We start from the raw sequence: 19,312 nt of genomic DNA on the forward strand, positions 1-19,312 counted from the left end.
AAAAGCTAAAATCAGTTTCGCTAGGGATACCGACGACTGATTGTTTGTTGGCTACCGTTTGGCAATTTTAATGGTCTAGTAATAATTTTTGAGAATACTGCCATGGGTGAGATCTGATGCGTTATCGCATGTAATGAATGGCCTAGTGAATTTCGCGTTTCTGCGTATTGAGAACACCCACTGCTGGATAGTGTTGAATGTTCCGACGTTTGATGCCGATGTCGTTTCGATATACTAGTTGAGAGCGCTATTCTAACACGAACTAAATAAGGTTATTACGATGCCTTTGCATGAACTGGCTGGACCTTAAGGTAAGACAGTTTTCTGTTATTTATGTTAAACAGTTTGCGCTGACGAAATTTGCGAATAGTCAACTGCAACGTATATCTTGTTTGCGATTGGCTCACATAAAGCTCCAGATCTGAGAATTCTCTAGATCATATAAATTGCTGAAAAGTAATATCTTACTGCATTAGCTGTGTTTTAAGGTACGTTAGTATTCGTCAGCCATGCTAAATAATTTGTGCAGTAGTGAAACTTGCGAATAGTCAACTGCAACATATGTATTGCCTGCGATTGGCTCGCATAAGATCTGGGAACTTTCTCTGGATAGTGCAGATTGTTGAAATATAACACTCTGCAGCAATATTTATACTTATTTAGACTCTAAAGTATGCCAGCAATGGTCATCTGCGCTTAAACTTATGCATTAACGAAATTTGCAAATAGTGAATTGTATTATGTATTTTATTTACGGTTGGTTCGCAAAAGTCCTAGATCTGAGAACTTTCTCTGGACGGTGCAGGTTGTTGGAAAAGAACACTCTGCAGCAATGTCTAGACTTATTCAGATTCTGAGGTATGTCAGCTATTACCATCTGTGTTAAACTTACACACTAATGAAATTTGCGAATAATTAATTGTATCGTGTGGTTGGTTGCGATTGGCTATTATTGACCCTAAATTTGGAAGTCTAATTATGATTGGCTCATCTAAAATACTAGACCTAGATTTGATAATCTTATTGTATCAGTTGAATAGCTAGACGCGACTATGACCGTTTTTCCGTACTATGATGCAACTTACTACTGTAAGGGAGTTTTGTGATATACAAGTATCTATCTTGACCTACGAGACGGCGGAACTATGGATAAATAATCGTCTCCTAATGCGGACCTAGGAACTGTGTAGCTTAAAATTAAAATTACAAATCAAACTATAACATGCTATTATCTAAATGAATCAAAGTCACGAAATAAGAGGATTGTTAATAATAGGTTAAATTGTGCGATAATTAACTAAATAACAAATATGAATGAGGAAGAAATAGAGTTTGAAAACTTACCAGCGCAGGGAAGTTCGGATCTCCCAGGGCTCGGCGTGAGGAGGTCTTTGGTTTTTGGACCCCCATGTCGTCATCAGGAGAAGAGCCACCTAAAGAAGATCACAGTATATTCAAGAAAATTGGATATGGTCTTACGCTGGATTATAAGAAGTTACTGGAGATTCTGCTGAATTTATTAAACGATATTCTTGTACCACTCAAAGACAAAATTCACCATCCGGTGGATATGGTCTTGGACCATATGAATGAGCTCCACCATATGATTAGCAAATTAGATTATGCCAGGAAATATATATTAAATAAGGTGAATGTTCAGGAGGTTCAAATTCGTGAGCTGCATTCCAGACTAGTAGCTCTTCGGGACTTGGCACTATCTGGAGAGGCCTCGGATCATGTTAGATACAAAAAGGATGGTATATCTGAAGAATTCTAGGGAACTCCCTACCCAGATGACCTGAGTATTATTATTGCGGCGTTACGGGATCTGAACTGCGCCCAATCTCTCGATGAACATCAAGAAGATATAGAGGCTAATACCCGTATTCATAGTCCTTCCTTATTTTAAGGACGGAGGAAGCCTCCATGAAGGATTCCTTGAATCTGCAAGGCTACATTGTTTCATAGATGTACCTCGAGTCTCCCTTTCAGAAGAAAGGAATATTTTAGGGATTTTTAGTGACCGACTGGAGGCAGCACCGTTTTATGCTGCCTGCAACTAATTTCATATAATACATATGAAAACTTTTTCGTATCGTTAATCGTGAAGCATTGTTGAATATTTTTGATAAATTAAATCTTAATCAAGTATTGTGGAGTAATGGATAAAGATAAAAATGTTCATTATACGGAGCAAGAGCGAATGCTCTTGGCGCAGCTGATCTGGAAAGAAAAAGTTATCGAAAATAAGAAAACCGGTGCAACAGATCTAAAAGATAAGGCGGATGCATGGGAAAGAATTACAAAAAAGTATGATAGCGAAGGTTGTATGCCTCGCTCCACTAAGCAACTGAAGAAATGCTGGGACAATATGAAGCAAAAGTAAGTAATAATAATCTCGGTGGTAAATAGTAATGATAATTGATAATTAATCAGTTTATTATATATTTTTTTTTTTAGTGTACATACTCCTCCCTACATATGCATATTTCTATATTCGGTTTTTATTAAATATATTTTTATTATTTTATTAATTAATCATTTTAGGAAACGAAAATTAACCACGACGATTCGACACGAGCGGCTTATGACAGGTGGAGGTCCTGCTGCAGTACAGCCAAATGACCCAGTGATGGAGTTCATGGATGCAACAAATGAAAACTTAGATGTGGAAATTGATTGTGCTTTTGACAGCACTGCAGTATTTGAAAAAGAATGTAAGCACCATATATATAATTCTTATTTTTCTTTTATATTATGACAACGATTTTTGACTTTTTAGATAACGTAAAAATGGATCATCGTACATCATCTACAAAAAGAAAATTCATTATTGACGATAAAGATGAGAAGGAAGAGGAGTGTAAGCACCATATACAATACATCATCTACAAAAAGAAAATTCATTATTGACGATAAAGATGAGAAGGAAGAGGAAGATATCAATGATGAAGTTTATATATATGATTAGAGCATTCCTCATTGTAGTAGCATACCATTAGGAAAAAGAACCAGCACTTCAAATATAAAAAACATACAGGTAATGTAAAAGCTTATGAATTAGGTTAATATTAATTATTAATATTATTTAATATGAGTTAGAATTCATTGTCATTTTAATAATATTGTCATTTTAATAACATTGCTGTAAAGATAGATCGTACATTTACAAGGAGAAAATTCATCATTGAAAATAAAGATGAGAAAGAAGAGGAAGATATCAATGATGAAGCTTATATATGTGATCAGAGCATTCCTCATCGTAGCATACCATTAGAAAAAAGAACCACTTCAAATATGAAAAACATACAGATAATCAAAAAGCTTATGAATTAGGTTAATATTAATTATTAATATTACTTAATATGAATTAGAATTCTTTGTCATTTTAATAACATTGCTGTAATAAAACAAATATAAAAAAAATAATACTAATAGTAAAGTAATTGATTTTCAGAACATCCGTGATGAAAAGGATAAAAATTCGAGAAGCAATTGAGCAGCAGCGGGAGCTTCATGCTAAAAAAATGAAGATTGCTGAAGCGGAGGAGAAGATTGTTTTGTTAAAACTTTTAAAGGAGGAAGAGGTGCTAAGACAAATTGCATAGTATTATATTATATATTAGTAACGTAATAATATATGTGATAAAATAATATATATGATAAAATATTAATAATATAATAATGCATATGTTAAAATATCAAAATATATAGTTTTTAAAATATAAAGCTGTTACTTTCTTAATCTTTTAAAACTATCCTATAGATACAGATAAAAGTTATGTTTCTAAATATTTAGTTATTATTCTTATTAGTGAGTATAACGTAAAATGTTATTTATATATATTTACGTATAATAGAAACTATGTTTACTATAAATGATAAAATCTTGTTTCAATTTTGAAATCACTTTAAATGAGGAACATTTTATTTTAGTTTTGTTTAATAAATAAAACACTTTTTAAATTAAAATTAGTTTTTAATCTATATGTACAAATGTAAAAGTTTATGGTCCATACTATAATATATATTATACATACATATGTATATATTTTAATTAGATATTTTATCTTGATTCACATTATTAAAACATGCGCACAACTCATTGTAAATATAAACGAATATAATATAATATAAATATAATTGATTCGCAGCACTGTTTCATGATTATGAAAAATGCCTTAAAATAAAAGCATTTCTATGCGCAAGTCCTATGCCATTTTGTTCTCTATTTACAATATCTTGAAATACATTTTCATTCAACTCGTGATTCAAGTGGTCTTCGACCACTTCGCCTAGATTATGTTGAATGCACACATTGTGCAAAACGGCAGTGGCACAAACAATTGCCACTGATGTGCTCAATTTCGTTCTTAAACCGTAATGCAGGCATGGAAATCGACGTTTCCAAACTCCGAACAATTGTTCAACGATAACTCGTGTTTTCTTGTGTGCAGTATTGTACCGAACTTCTGCATCTGCCTCAGGTCTTAAAACAGGCGTCAGTAGGTAACTGCGACAAGCATACCCACTATCACCAAGTAAAATTCCATCCAAATGTCCCAGCTCGAAACGACAGCGCAGACCGCTTCGATCAAATATTACGGCATCATGAGTTGAACCTGGATGTCTGACAACTATATCAAGAATTTCTCGTTGGGGTCCAGCTACAGCCTATAAAAACAATAAATTATAAAAATTATTAATTTATTATTAAAAATTATTTAATATATGAAATTTGACATGCAAAATAAAACAGTTGAAAAAATATACCTGTACATTAAGAGAAAACCATCCTTTTCGATTCCGGAATATCTCTCCATTATTCCCTCCAGGATTCGCAATGCGTATATGGATGCAATCGATACATCCTATTACAGATGGAAAGTTGGCCACCTCATAAAATTTATTTTTATTAACCCGACGTTTTTGTTCAGTGGAAAAATTAATATATACGCTCAAATGTGATGCTAAAATTCTGGAAACTCGTGCAACAATTCTCGATACTGATGCTTGGCTGTATCCTCGCAAGTCTCCATTAACAATCTGCAATTAAAACAACATACAAATGAAATGAAAATGAATTATCTTTTTATTTACCACAGTGTTAGAATTAAATTTACAAACCTGAAAGCTGCTCGTTGCATAAAAACGCAGTGTTATTAAAAGCTGCATCAACGAAGAAACCGGCAGTCCACGATTATTCAATCGCCTTAAGCGAACATTTACCAAAGAGTAATAAGATCTCAATCACAGCTCCTTTGCTGAATCTGTATCTTTTCCGAAAAGGAATATCTTCAAAAAATTCCACGGGATTTTCCCAATCGCGAATGTATCTTTTCGGAATCCGCCACAGAATCCGATTTTCTGGATTTTCGTCTTCAAATCCATCGTCAGAATCATTCAAAAATTCATTATCCATTATCCCTTTTTTCCTTTATACACTTTCAGTTTGAGAGCGCGACAACAAATAACCACAAAAACACAGATTGAAATGTAACGAAACTAACTTTTGGAGGTTATATTTGGTTATATTCTGCGTATCGTCTGCTAAAAAGGTCGCATCCACTCCTCAAGAAATACCGCAGCAAGGACCGGTTACAGTCTCTATTCGGCGCTAGTCCCAATAAATAGCCAAAGCTGATTGCCGGGCATACCCGCACGGAAACCCGGCAGGACCGGCCTATCTCCTTGCCACGACTGGAACGAATCTTGGCGTCTCCAGCGAAAGCTTGGGACTCCAGAGGTTCTACGATCGGAGGAGCTGATTGGTAACGAGAGTGAGCTTATTAACGGATTTTCGCTCATGATTGACTGTCTATGACCACTGAGGCTATTCAACTGGATTTCTCGAATGATTTCTCGGACGGAATAGGAAACTTGGAACGGGTAGGACGGGCTCGCAGGCGCGGCGAAGCCAGCCGTTCTAGGGAAGGACACCCCGAATAACAAACCAAGACAAAAACGCAATGAATATGACAATGGTAAAAGAAAAAAGTTACCGTTGCAGGAAATTTGGACCTCCAGCGGCAGACGTGCGAGCCCTATGATCCCTGAGGCTTGCCCGTCTTCATCCAGCGTAGGACCCTCTCCAGTGCTGTCGACGGGCATGAAGGATGAAACAATTACCGCCGAAAAGCGTGAGGTGGAGAAAAGAGATCCACTGGACCTGACTGGACCTTCGTGGACTGCTCCGCCTCCCCGGGAGAGGAGATCTAGTTCCGGGAACTAGAGATCAAGAACAAGACTGTTGTGCCTCCCACCACCAGGAGCGCGGGAGCAAAATCTAAAAGGAAGGCAAAGGTCTCACCAGGTACTCCTAGCAATGAGGATAAAGACCGTATAGTCGCAGCCCCAGGGAATGCATCTGTGTCCCGTGGGAAACGAAGGTTGAAGAAGAAGAGAGCCTGCATCCTTCCCGAAAGGTCCTTGTCACCCTCGGGAGGATCATCCTCTGAGAATGTCCACAGAGTCGGACAAAGGATCCGAATCCGAGTCTAGGGAAGGTGAGAAAGTCCCTAGGGACTCAAATAGGTCCAAGGGCTTATATAAAAACGATGTGGTCATTTTATCTGATGATGAGGAAACGGGGAAGGATTTTGCACCCCAGGAGTTATGAATTATGGGTGCTATCAGTGTTGGATCCATTGGCCTTGATTGTCTTGCCAATGTTGAGCGCATGCGCGCCAAAAGTAGAAATCTTCAATGCGGAATAAGTGGGAAAATGAGAAGGGACCTAGACAGAACTAAGGAGGTCATCAATACCCTAATCTACAAGTCTGAGCCGATCGGCGACCCCACCTTTCTTAGATTGAGGAATAGGGACTTAACAGATCAGGTTGAGAAGCTTAAACTAAGGGACGTCTTCAGGGACAGGGAGCTAGAAGAAATGAGGAATATTGTCGAGGATATGAAAAAAGAAATATCCGAACTAAGGGACAAAGCCGATGAAGCTGAAGAGGATCGAAGGAAGGCGAGAGAAAGCCTTAGAATCACCCACTGGAAAATAAATAACGGAGGTATGGAAATCCCTGGAGACGAAGACCTAGAAGGCAGAAATGTCCAAACGGTGGACAAAGAAACCATAACGGAAGATGAATTTACATACTTACCTGTACTGGATGCCGCAAGAGGTAGAAACCCGAGGATGGATGGCTACAAGGCTGGGACTGAAGATCCGGAACCGGTCGCTGCTCTGGAACCTGAAAAAAGAAATGAAATATTAGCTATAAATAAACAAATGAGGGATCTGGTTAGAAGGAGAGCGGAATTGAAGAAACAGGGTAAGGTAGAAGAGAGTGAGACGGGTGGTGAAGCTGAACGGGTTAGGGAGAGACCTCTTCCCCAACGGGCTCCGAGGGCTAGACCAAGGGTCATATCTGACGTCAGAATAGCCCCTCCAATTATATCTAGAAGGGAGCCTAGTGGGGCCGGGGAGACGGACCTTGAGAATAAGAGAGTTACTCGGATCAACAGAGAAAAGGATGGCTGGACAATTGCTGCCAATAGAAGGAAGAGGATGAACCCGGGAAGAATACAAGGCAGAGACAACGTGCCTCCAAGTCCTGGGAAACAGCCAATTAGGAAACTGGATAATACCGGAAATAATAGGAGCACTTGGACTAAACGTAGACCCCCAAAAACCGCTGCGGTGCTAGTTACAAGCTGTAAAGATGATTTCACATATGCTGATGTATTAAAAAAAGCGAGGGAAAACATTTCTTTAAAGGAGTTAAAGATTGTGTCTATCAAGGTTAGATGAGCTGCTAATGGAGGTATTCTGATCGAAGTTCTAGACCCTGACAGCTCTAAGAGAGCTGATGCCCTGGCGGATAAGCTCAAGGACATCCTTCAAGACCAAGCAAAAGTGGTGAGACCCATGGTAAGGGGAAAAATCCGTTTAGTGGGTCTTGATGACTCGGTTTCCGTCGATGAAATTATTTCCGTAGTTGTCGGGGATGGCGCATGCAGGGAGGATTAAGTCAGAACAGGGCCCATTCGGCCCATGAATAATGGTCTGTTCACGTGCTGGGTTCAGTGCCCATTGAGTGCTGCCATTAAACTGGCTAATATGAAGAAAGTGAGGATCAGTTGGACGCTAGCAAGGGTTGATCTGCTAGAAAGCAGACCGATGCAATGTTTTAAGTGTTGGAGATTTGGACACGTGAGGCTTGCATGTCCAACCAACGATGATTTTAGCGGTCTCTGTTTTAAATGTGGCGGAGCTGGACATTTGGCCCGCAACTGTAATCGGCCTCCATCTTGTAAACTATGCGCGTTGGAAGGAAAAGGTCCCAACCATAGATTGGGATCAAATTTTTGCACTGCAGAATACAGGTTAATAAGATCAGAACCAATTTTAGATCGGCAATCACCACGAAACCTAACGGGACCAAAGTAAGTTCCCCTATGGACACGAATGCGGATTAAGGTCATACAAGCGAATGTAAACAGGAGTAAGCCCTCCCTAGATTTCCTAGTGAATCAATCTAGGGAACTGGGCTCTGGGATCCGAATCAAACTATATCCCGGATTCGGATAACTGGTTTGCGAGTGAGGATGGACATGCGGCTATATTCGTGGATCCTACTTATACTAGGATGAGGAGTGGTTTAGCAAAAAATGGCTCCCGGTTTGTGGCAATCCACAGTGGACCAAATATCATTATTTCCATATATGTGTCTCCTAGATTAAGTCTCCAAGAATTTAATAGTATTCTTGATGAGCTCACGGCGGTATTATCTCACCGAACGAACAAAATTATTATAGGCGGATATTTCAACGCAAAAGCTAGCCTTTGGAATGCGAGATCTACAGATAGTAGGGGTCTCCTTTTAACTAGATGGGCCGCGGAGAGAGACTTGCGAATCCTGAATACAGGCAACATCCCAACCTGCGTACGCCCTCAGGGGAGCTCTGTAATCGATTTTACCTGGACATCTTCAGACCTGCTCCAACCGGTTAGAAAGTGGCGAGTCAGGGAGGACCTGGAATCCCTATCTGACCACTTATACATCGAGTTCGATATCCATACGGATAGACCGGAAGCACCATTGAACAGAACCCTCCCACGCAAATGGAGCGGCAAGAAAATAGATGACGATCTTTTTTTAGCTGTAATGGTCTGGAAAGGAGAAGGACCTAAACTGGAAGATCAAGAAGATGTGAGCAAGATGACTACCTGGCTGGATCAGACTATGGAGGAGGCTTGTGATGCAGCGTCCTCAAGAGTTGGACTTGGTGGACCTCGTCGACAGTCTGTTGCCGAGCTTCGCTGGAACTGCATTCGTGCCAGTCTTTGGCAGAGAGCCAAAAAGAGGAAGCGACCGCATGAAATAGTTGTTGAGTTAAGTCTAGATTATAAAACTAAGCGTAAAAAGTTACGTGTCGAGATTTATCGGCTTAAATCGTTGGCTTGGCAAGAACTTGATTCAATCAACCGGGATCCATTGGGTCTGCCATATAAGATTGTTTTTAAGAAATTAAAAGCTGCGTCTCCCGGTATCACCGAGTGGGAGAGGCTAACTTGCGCACAGTACAATTGGACACGTTGCAATTGCACACTGTGATATTAGACACATAAAGTTGCGTTATTTGATAAATAAACGTTTGTTACAGTTCGTTTGCACACAGTTCTTTTGCGCACAGTTTTTTTGCGCACATTTCTTTTGCGCACATTTTTTTGCGCACATTTCTTTTGTCCACATTTCTTTTGCCCACATTTCTTGTTAGAAGGAGGAATTGTAAAACACTCACAATCGCCATATAACACGCCCATATGGATTGTACCTAAGAAAAAAGACTCCAAAGGAAATAAACGATGGAGAATGGTATTAGATTTTCGCGCTTTAAATGATAAAACTATCGGAGATGCATATCCTTTACCAAATATCATTGATATATCAGACCAATTAGGAGGAGCTCGATATTTTTCAGTATGCGATTCAGCATCTGGATTTCATCAAATAAAAATGAACCGCAAAGACGGTCATAAAACAGCTTTTACTACTCCTTTTGGACACTACGAATTTGATCGAATGCCGTTCGGTCTAAAAAATGCTCCGGCTATTTTCCAGCGCCTAATGGACTTAGTGTTAACTGGGTTACAAGGCAAGGCATTATTTGTTTATATGGACGATATCGTTATCTACGCAACCTCGTTAGAAGAACACGACAGAAAATACAACGCTTTAATGGAATGTCTCCGAGAAGCTAACTTAAAACTACAACCAGATAAATGTAAATTTTTGAAAAGAGAAGTAACTTATCTGGGACATGTAATCAGTAAAGATGGAGTAAAACCAGATCCAAAAAAATTAGAAGCAGTACAACGGTTTCCAAGACCTAAAACACCTAAAAACATTAAACAATTTTTAGGACTTGCAGGATATTACAGACGCTTTATACCGAATTTTTCAAAATTCGCCATACCATTAACAAATTTATTAAAAAACGACACCCGCTTCGATTGGACATCCGTGCAGGAAGAATCTTTTGAAATTTTAAGACAAAAACTGTGCGAAGAGCCAGTACTGCAATACCCAGATTTTTCCAAACCACTTATTTTAACGACCGATACATCTGGAATAGCCGTTGGAGGAATATTATCACAAGGAGAGATAAATAAAGACCTACCGATAGCATACGCCTCACGAACCTTAACAGATAATGAATTAAAATACGATACATATGAAAAAGAAGCGCTGGCTATTGCATATTGCGTTAAACATTTTCGACCATACTTATACGGAAGAAAACTCACTTTAGTTACAGATCATAAACTTTTGATGTGGTTTAAAAACGCACAAGACGCAAATATGCGAATACTTCGTTGGAGATTAAAATTAGCAGAATATGATTATGAGGTTGTATACAAAGCGGGAAAAACAAACGTAAACGCAGATGGATTATCAAGAAATCCTGTAATTATCGGAGAAATAGATTGTAAAATTATAAAAAACAAGAAACTTTTAAACCCAGATAACCCTAAAGATGCACAATTAATTGCTGAATTACTAGAAAAATCCGATAGCGAAGAAGAAGAAGAAGGAGATGACGATTTCAATTTATATCTTTCCGATATGGAAGAAAACGAAGAAATAATAGCTGAAAGCGATTTATTAAATAACAATAACGATACTCTTCCATTTACACAAACAGAATTAAACGAACCAGATTATTTATCAATTACCGAAAAAGCTTTAATACACGATCCTCCAAAACAAAATAAAATTCAAACAAGAAGCCGAACTGCAAGACAAAGTATTGAGCAAAATAAAATAATCAACGAATTGCATAGTGACGAGGGAGAGATCGAAGAAATCGAAGAAAGAAATGATCCGCCTGATAAAATCTCTGACAGTGAAAAAGAAGACGAAGAAGAAAACGAACAAAATATTATTAACAAAAATTTAAAATCAAGAAAAACGAAATCTGCATTTATTCAAATATGCGAATACTTCGTTGGAGATTAAAATTAGCAGAATATGATTATGAGGTTGTATACAAAGCGGGAAAAACAAACGTAAACGCAGATGCATTATCGAGAAATCCTGTAAATATCGAAGAAATAGATTGTAAAATTATAAAAAACAAGAAACTTTTAAACCCAGATAACCCTAAAGATGCACGATTAGTTGCCGAACTATTAGAAAAATCCGATAGCGAAGAAGAAGAAGAAGAAGATGACGATTTCCATTTATATTTTTCCGATATGGAAGAAAACGAAGAAATAATAGCTGAAAGCGATTTATTAAATAACAATAACGATACTCTTCCATTTACACAAACAGAATTAAACGAACCAGATTATTTATCAATTACCGAAAAAGCTTTAATACACGATCCTCCTAAACAAAATAAAATTCAAACGAGAAGCCGAACTGCAAGGCAAAGTATTGAGCAAAATAAAATAACCGACGAATTGCGTAACGACGGAGGAGAGATTGAAGAAAGAAACGATCCGCCTGATAAAGATTCTGACAGTGAAAAGGAAGACGAAGAAGAAAATGAGGAAGATATTATTAACCAAAATTTAAAGTCGAGAAAAAGGAAACCCGCGTTTATTGAAAATAAAATAATTCATGGTAACGTCATAGACTCTAGAGAACTATTATTTTTACGAAAAGATAACATGGTATATTTCGTCGACACCCAGGGAAAACCTTTAGATTCAGGCTCACATGCAACGTCTTTAGAAGAACACGAAAGAAAATACAACGCTTTAATGGAACGTCTTCGAGAAGCTAATTTAAAATTACAGCCAGACAAATGCGAATTTTTAAAAACGGAAGTAACTTATCTGGGACACGTAATCAGTAAAGACGGAGTAAAACCAGATCCGAAAAAATTAGAAGCGGTACAACGATTTCCAAGACCTAAAACACCTAAGAATATTAAACAATTTTTAGGACTTGCAGGATATTACAGACGCTTTATACCGAATTTTTCAAAATTCGCCATACCATTAACAAATTTATTAAAAAACGACACCCGCTTCGAGTGGACATCTGTGCAAGAAGAATCTTTTGAAATTTTAAAACAAAAACTATGCGAAGAACCAATACTGCAATACCCAGATTTTTCTAAACCATTCATTTTAACGACCGATGCATCTGGAATAGCCGTCGGAGGAATATTATCACAAGGAGAGATTAATAAAGACCTACCGATAGCATACGCTTCACGAACCTTAACAGATAATGAATTAAAATACGATACATACGAAAAAGAAGCACTAGCTATTGTATATTGCGTTAAACATTTTCGACCATACTTATACGGAAGAAAATTCACTTTAGTTACAGATCATAAACCATTGATGTGGTTTAAAAACGCACAAGACGCAAATATGCGAATACTTCGTTGGAGATTAAAATTAGCAGAATATGATTATGAGGTTGTATACAAAGCGGGAAAAACAAACGTAAACGCAGACGCATTATCCAGAAATCCTGTAAATATCGAAGAAATAGATTGTAAAATTATAAAAAACAAGAAACTTTTAAACCCAGATAACCCTAAAGATGCACGATTAATTGCCGAACTATTAGAAAAATCCGATAGCGAAGAAGAAGAAGAAGAAGATGACGATTTCCATTTATATTTTTCCGATATGGAAGAAAACGAAGAAATAATAGCTGAAAGCGATTTATTAAATACCAATAACGATACTCTTCCATTTACACAAACAGAATTAAACGAACCAGATTATTTATCAATTACCGAAAAAGCTTTAATACACGATCCTCCTAAACAAAATAAAATTCAAACAAGAAGCCGAACTGCAAGACAAATTGAGCAAAATAAAATAACCAACGAATTGCATAGTGACGAGGGAGAGATCGAAGAAATCGAAGAAAGAAATGATCCGCCTGATAAAATTTCTGACAGTGAAAAAGAAGACGAAGAAGAAAACGAACAAAATATTATTAACAAAAATTTAAAATCAAGAAAAACGAAACCTGCATTTATTGAAAATAGAATAACTCATGGTAATGTCATAGACTCTCGAGAATTATTATTTTTACGAAAAGATAATATAGTGTATTTCGTCGACACCCAGGGAAGACCTTTAGATTCAGGCTCACAAAAACTTTTCGAACGAAAAGAGCTTCCAAACCTAGGATTTCTTGTCTTAGGAAAGGCTAAGGCCATAAAACATAAAAATCATTATCATGTGGCTTTACCCATCAGCGAGGGACAGCGAGAAGGCCCTACGGCTACCCTTAACCAAATTATTAAAATTTTAGCAGATTTACAAAATATGACTGAAGATTTAAAATTAGAAACATTTAGTATTGCAAAAACCGTATTTATTAATAACGTTCCATGGAATGATATCAAGGTACATTTACAATCAATATTCACCGACGCTCCCACTAAAATTATTATTTGTCACGGACTAATTAAATACCCACCAAAAGATTTATGTTCCGTTATAATCAGTGAAATGCATTGTTTACCAACGGGAGGACACCGGGGAGTCACAAAATACGAGTTAAAACAAAACAACCTATGATAATTACAGACACACCAGGATCTTCTTTCGATAAAGTAACCATGGATATCGTAGGCCCTTTGCCTAAAACCGAGAGAGGAAACGAATATATTTTAACATTACAAGATCAATTAACTAAATTTTGCATGGAAATACCATTACCGAATCAAACTTCCGAAACCATTGCAGAAGCTTTTGTAGATCAATTTATTTGCGTACTTGGAACACCAAAAGCAATATTAACTGATCAAGGAAGGAATTTCCTTAGCGACTTAATAAAGAAAATAGCAAAATTATTTTAAATTCGCAAATTTCGCACAACAGCTTTTCATCCTCAATCAAACGGATCATTAGAGAGATCACACCATGCATTAGGCGAATATTTGAAACAATATGCAAATGAACAAAAACAATGGGATAGATGGATCAGCCTTGCCATGTTTAATTATAATACGAGCGTACATGAAGCAACAAAGCACACTCCATATGAATTGGTTTTTGGAAAGATAACACGTGTTCCATCGAACGAACTTTTACCTCCTGGGGATAAATTAGCAAATTACGATGAGTATTTAATAAATCTTGTCACTCAACTTCACGCAATTCAGGGAAACGCACGCGATAATGTCATTCAGGCGAAAATTAGATCAAAAAATTATTACGATAGAAAAATCAACCCGCAAACTTTTAAACCGGGAGATCAAGTATTTTTATTAAAAGGTCCAAAATCAGGTAAATTCGGAGATCAATATACTGGGCCACACGAAGTTCTAGAAATTTTTAATAAAAATAATGTAAAAATAAGAATAAAGAAAAATAGCCGAATTGTACATCCTAACCGCTTACGAATTTCATATATCAAACCTACCGACAAGGAATAATTATCAAAGAAATAATTATGTAAACTTTCAGATGGACCCTTTAAACCGGGAGATCAAGTATTTTTATTAAAAGGTCCAAAACCAGGTAAATTCGGAGATCAATATACTGGGCCTCACGAAGTTCTAGAAATTTTTAATAAAAATAACGTTAAAATTAGAATAAAGAAAAATAGCCGAATTGTACATCCTAACCGCTTACGAATTTCATATATTAAACCTACTAATAAACAATTATGAGAATTTTCAGATGGACTTCAGAATTGGAAGACAAATCACAAAAAAATAATAATAATTGAAATTTTATCAAACAGGGTAATAGGAACAGACTTAACTTAGCAGTCACAGTAAATATATTCCCAATCGTGTAAAATAAGAGAGAACATAAACGAATGCGCCATATTGTATCACTTACTTGTTAGATTAATTAATATACTAAAAACGTATATATATATACTAAAAACAGAACTATCTTTTCCGACAAAAAAAGGTTTTATTTATATAAAGAAATATTACCTGATCATCTGAAAAAAAGGGGAGAAACAATGAGCTAGAAAAATATCACAGAGGAATTATATCATCGGCTCCAGCAACCAATAGGCGATCACTATGCTACATTTAGTGATAAACTATCCAGCTTATTATTCTGCAGACAAACATGGTATTTCAACCAACAGCTAATTAAAGGAACAAGGAGAACTATTCCAGCATTTGTCAATTGACAAATCATCTTGGCGCTCTACATCCATCAGCGAATACATGGAATAATAATGCGAAGCCCATGTGACAAAGAAGAAATTAAATTAAAAGTAATTTTAATGCAATCTCAAACAGTTATTGTGAGAAAAGTTCTTGTTATTACGAGAAAATTTAAAAGAATAGGTAAAAAAAAGGAATATATATATATATATTTTTGTAAAAGGAGGACGAAAGAAAAAAATCCCTACTTTTGCATAATTTCAATTCGTTAAAGTTTTTTGAAAGATCCCACTTTTAAAATTAGAAGACGCCCTCAAAAAGATTTTATAAAAGAAAGAACTTGTCAGACTAGAGCATTCAATTGATTCATTCAGTCATTTCTGTCAACTTCAATCAGTGTCGGGCAATTAGTCTCGTGTGCGCGCATTAAGAGCAAAAATTCATAATTAGAAAAAGGAGTGACCAGTTCAATATCAGTGTCCTCGTCTTGGCGTCGTCTCCAGCGCAACCGGGCACCCGCACAGCGTTACATCTTAGCGAAGGACGACAAGTTCTGTCAATCTACTCTACCTACCAATTAAAAGTCAGCAACGAAAGTAAGTCTCTAATAATTCAGTTCAATTATATCTTTATTCCCGCAATAAATAACGTTGTTACCGGTTCCATAGTGAGAACCAGGTCGGGAAAAGATTACGAATTTCAACCCGCTACCGCAAAGGTCCGTTCCGCGAGTCAGAAGACGCGAACTTCTGTAAACTTAAAATCAATCATAGCTAGTAGTAGTAGTAGTAGTAATTATTCAAACACCGCATACACAGAAACAATCATTGACTTTCCCCCTAGTTACTCCCCAATATATCTTTCAGAACCACCTTCTTCCGAACTGTCGCTTTCCCCCCGATCGTTCTCCTCGTTGTCAACGATCATCCTAGATGATTCACCCCCTCCTTCTCCTCCTTCTCCTTCTTCAGAATTAGACGAATTCAAAAAGGCAGTGCAGGATTTCTGCAATTCCTTCCTGATTTGGAGGACGAATCCTGCTATCAATCTCCAATCCCTCCTTTTTCCCCTCTTGAATCCGACGAATTCGAGAGAACACTGGAAGAGTTCTGCAATAAACTCCCAGATCTCGATGACGAATCCTTATACCAATCCTAGAATTATGAAATCAACCTTCTAATATTCCTACACACTCTCACTCACACAAATTGTTTTATTTTCTTTTTCTAACAGATATTTTGTAAGAAGCGAATGGAGTGTCGTTGGGATGGGCAGGTGCCTGGGTGGGGTGGGTTGGGTAGGGAGGGGGGATGGGGAGCGGAGAATTTATTTGGTCTGATTACGGTGGTAGTCACGTCAGGGCTGTTGGGATACCGGGTGTCAGATGCAAATAGGTCTCTGGTATCTTGACTCGCGGTCCAGTTAATATCGCATTGAAGAGGGTGTTTTTAACGGGCGAGAGTCCCGCACACGCCCCGGGACCGGTCCCGGGATACGGTGCATAATGCATTCTCCTCCCATCGTAAAACAAAAAAAAAGTTTAAGTTATCCGACGGGAAGAGAGATGCGTTGGAGAGAGAAACGCGACATCAATGATGTGTTCGAGAAGAAGGCGCGATACTCGATGATTAGTTCAAGAAAGCGTCTTTCCTATCGCTTTTTATTTATATTTGTTTATTCGCGATACACCAATGAGTCGTTCGAGGAAAAACGTGATTCTTTCCAAAAAAGCGACCTTATCGCTTTCTATTTTTATATGTTTATTCCCGATGAACTGATGATTTATTCGACGCGCAATACTCGATGGTTCGTCGAGTGTTGCGCGTCTCTTCCATTGCTTTTTATTTTTATTTGTTTATGCGCGATACATTGATGACTCATTCGATGAAAGCGCGATTCTCGATGATTCGTTCGAGAAAACACGAAGAAAATGCTGCGATCGACAAAATCATATCGCCATCCGTTTATAGGAGCCCGAGATCGCTCCGAGAAACAGAGAAAATGCTGCGATCGACAAAATCATATCGCCATCTGTTTATAGAAGGAGCGCGGGATCGCCCCGAAAAAGTTTCCATGAGAGCGAAATGAGCATTAACCACTCATAAAAGGAGCGCGAGATCGCTGCGAAGAACAAAGTATCGTTGAAAACGCGATGGATCTTATAAATCAGATCATTGACGTGGCTGACTATGTCACGATGACAGCCGATGAAATAGAGAGAAAAGCTGCGACAGTATCGTTGATGGCTGCCGATTTGCGAACCGAAGCCTGTGGCGTGATAAGCCATAGCCCAAATTTGTTTCGCGTCGATTTCGAGATAGATGGAGACGTCGAAAAATTGTTGTAAGTATTTGCACACTATTAATGACGATGATGCGATTGATTCATATTTTATATTTTAATATTTTTTAGAAAACGAATATCAACCGGTGTGAGAGTCACGCGTCACGCTTTGGCCGAGCTTTCCGCTCGAACCAAGGTTTTACACTCGCAAGCGCGGGATGTTCATCGGGCGTTGCGCGAAATGTGGGAGATAAAAGATAACGAAATTAATGAACGGGAGCTGTAGACCGAATTCCCGTCAACGGTCGAGCTCCCGCCGCCGCCAACTAATATAAATAATTGTGAGTATTTTCTTTATACGTATATTTATAATTCTTCTTTGTATATTTAGTTCGCTAATAATAGTCGTTTTTGCTTCAGAAGAAGGTACATGCAGATTTGCATATTTACATATACATATATTTATACACATATCTATACTTACATGTAGATACATATAGATACATATATTTATACACATATCTATACTTATACATAGATATTTCTATATACATGTTGTATACACATACTTATGTAACTTGTATACTTATATTTACTTAATAAATACAAATATATTAAATATTAATCATTTTTATTTATCACCTTCGCGAACGTTACACTTTTTTCACTATATCGTCGCGCTGTATCTCGCACTATTCTTTCTTATCGTACACACCTTGCGCTATCCTTCTCTCGCGATCGCGTGTATCGGTTCGCCCGTTTCGCTATCCATTTCCAGCCATTCCATGTTGCTCGAAATGTCCCGGTTCGTCCCTTTGTCGACGGCGTCGCATTCGCAAGCCCGCGCAGCGTCTTCCCGTAAGTTCGCGAGGTCTCGTCTCGTCCGCCCTTCGCATCCGTCGTATGGCTCGAGATCGAACTATTTTTTCAAGCAGAAAATGTCCCGGCGCGTCCCTTCGTTGGCGGTGTCGTATTCGCGAACCCACGCGCTGTTTCTCCATAAGTCGGCGAGATTCTCTCTCGCGTTCCGCCGCACCCATCGTATTCAGCGCCGGTGTTCGATGTTTACAAATCCGTCAATACGAATATTGCTCTCGAACATTGCATATTTGTTCTATAAATATTATGTAAAAACTATTATGAAAAAAGTATTATGCGAAATATATGTAAATAATATTACACAATTTTTTATAAAATGTATACTGTGAAACGCTACGTACCGGTTTTGGAAAGACCACGCGAAATGTGTGTTATTTAAAGTAATCGTCCACATCGTCGATTTCTTTCACGCGCACTTTGTTCGCGGACTGCGGGATACTTTATGGTGAGCAAAGAGGGATAAACGTTGTCTCGATTAACGTATTAGAGTAAGAGAAATGTTCGGGGTGACTATCGCGATAAAAACGAAGACGCGATAGTAGGGATACGCTATAAAAGGAAGATAGAACTCATT

The 19,312-nt window shown here is 37.7% G+C and overlaps 3 protein-coding genes across 3 annotated transcripts; 2 read left to right on the forward strand and 1 right to left on the reverse strand.

Moving 5' to 3' along the window:
- The first annotated feature begins 1,495 nt into the window (after positions 1-1,495).
- Positions 1,496-3,479, forward strand: LOC115243985 (myb/SANT-like DNA-binding domain-containing protein 3). Its single transcript, XM_029821322.1, has 4 exons — positions 1,496-2,382; positions 2,548-2,717; positions 2,783-2,807; positions 2,884-3,479. Exons 1-4 carry the CDS (start codon positions 2,162-2,164, stop codon positions 2,969-2,971), a joined length of 504 nt encoding a protein of 167 aa, XP_029677182.1. The 5' UTR covers positions 1,496-2,161; the 3' UTR covers positions 2,972-3,479.
- Positions 3,480-3,966: 487 nt separating this feature from the next.
- On the reverse strand, positions 3,967-5,550 carry LOC115243982 (putative nuclease HARBI1). Its single transcript, XM_029821319.1, has 4 exons — positions 5,255-5,550; positions 5,128-5,220; positions 4,774-5,046; positions 3,967-4,674 (listed from the first exon to the last, which is right to left on the reverse strand). The coding sequence occupies exons 1-4, from the start codon at positions 5,420-5,422 to the stop codon at positions 4,168-4,170; spliced, it is 1,041 nt and encodes a 346-aa protein (XP_029677179.1). The 5' UTR covers positions 5,423-5,550; the 3' UTR covers positions 3,967-4,167.
- A 1,174-nt stretch (positions 5,551-6,724) lies between these two features.
- On the forward strand, positions 6,725-14,020 carry LOC115243983. Its single transcript, XM_029821320.1, has 7 exons — positions 6,725-7,667; positions 7,791-7,882; positions 8,039-8,397; positions 8,690-9,501; positions 9,733-10,837; positions 11,470-11,984; positions 12,099-14,020. Exons 1-7 carry the CDS (start codon positions 6,725-6,727, stop codon positions 14,018-14,020), a joined length of 5,748 nt encoding a protein of 1,915 aa, XP_029677180.1.
- The last annotated feature ends 5,292 nt before the right edge of the window (positions 14,021-19,312 follow it).

This window comes from Formica exsecta, unplaced genomic scaffold, assembly GCF_003651465.1.
Source record: "Formica exsecta isolate Colony F162 unplaced genomic scaffold, ASM365146v1 scaffold778, whole genome shotgun sequence".
NCBI classification, from domain to species: domain Eukaryota; kingdom Metazoa; phylum Arthropoda; class Insecta; order Hymenoptera; family Formicidae; genus Formica; species Formica exsecta.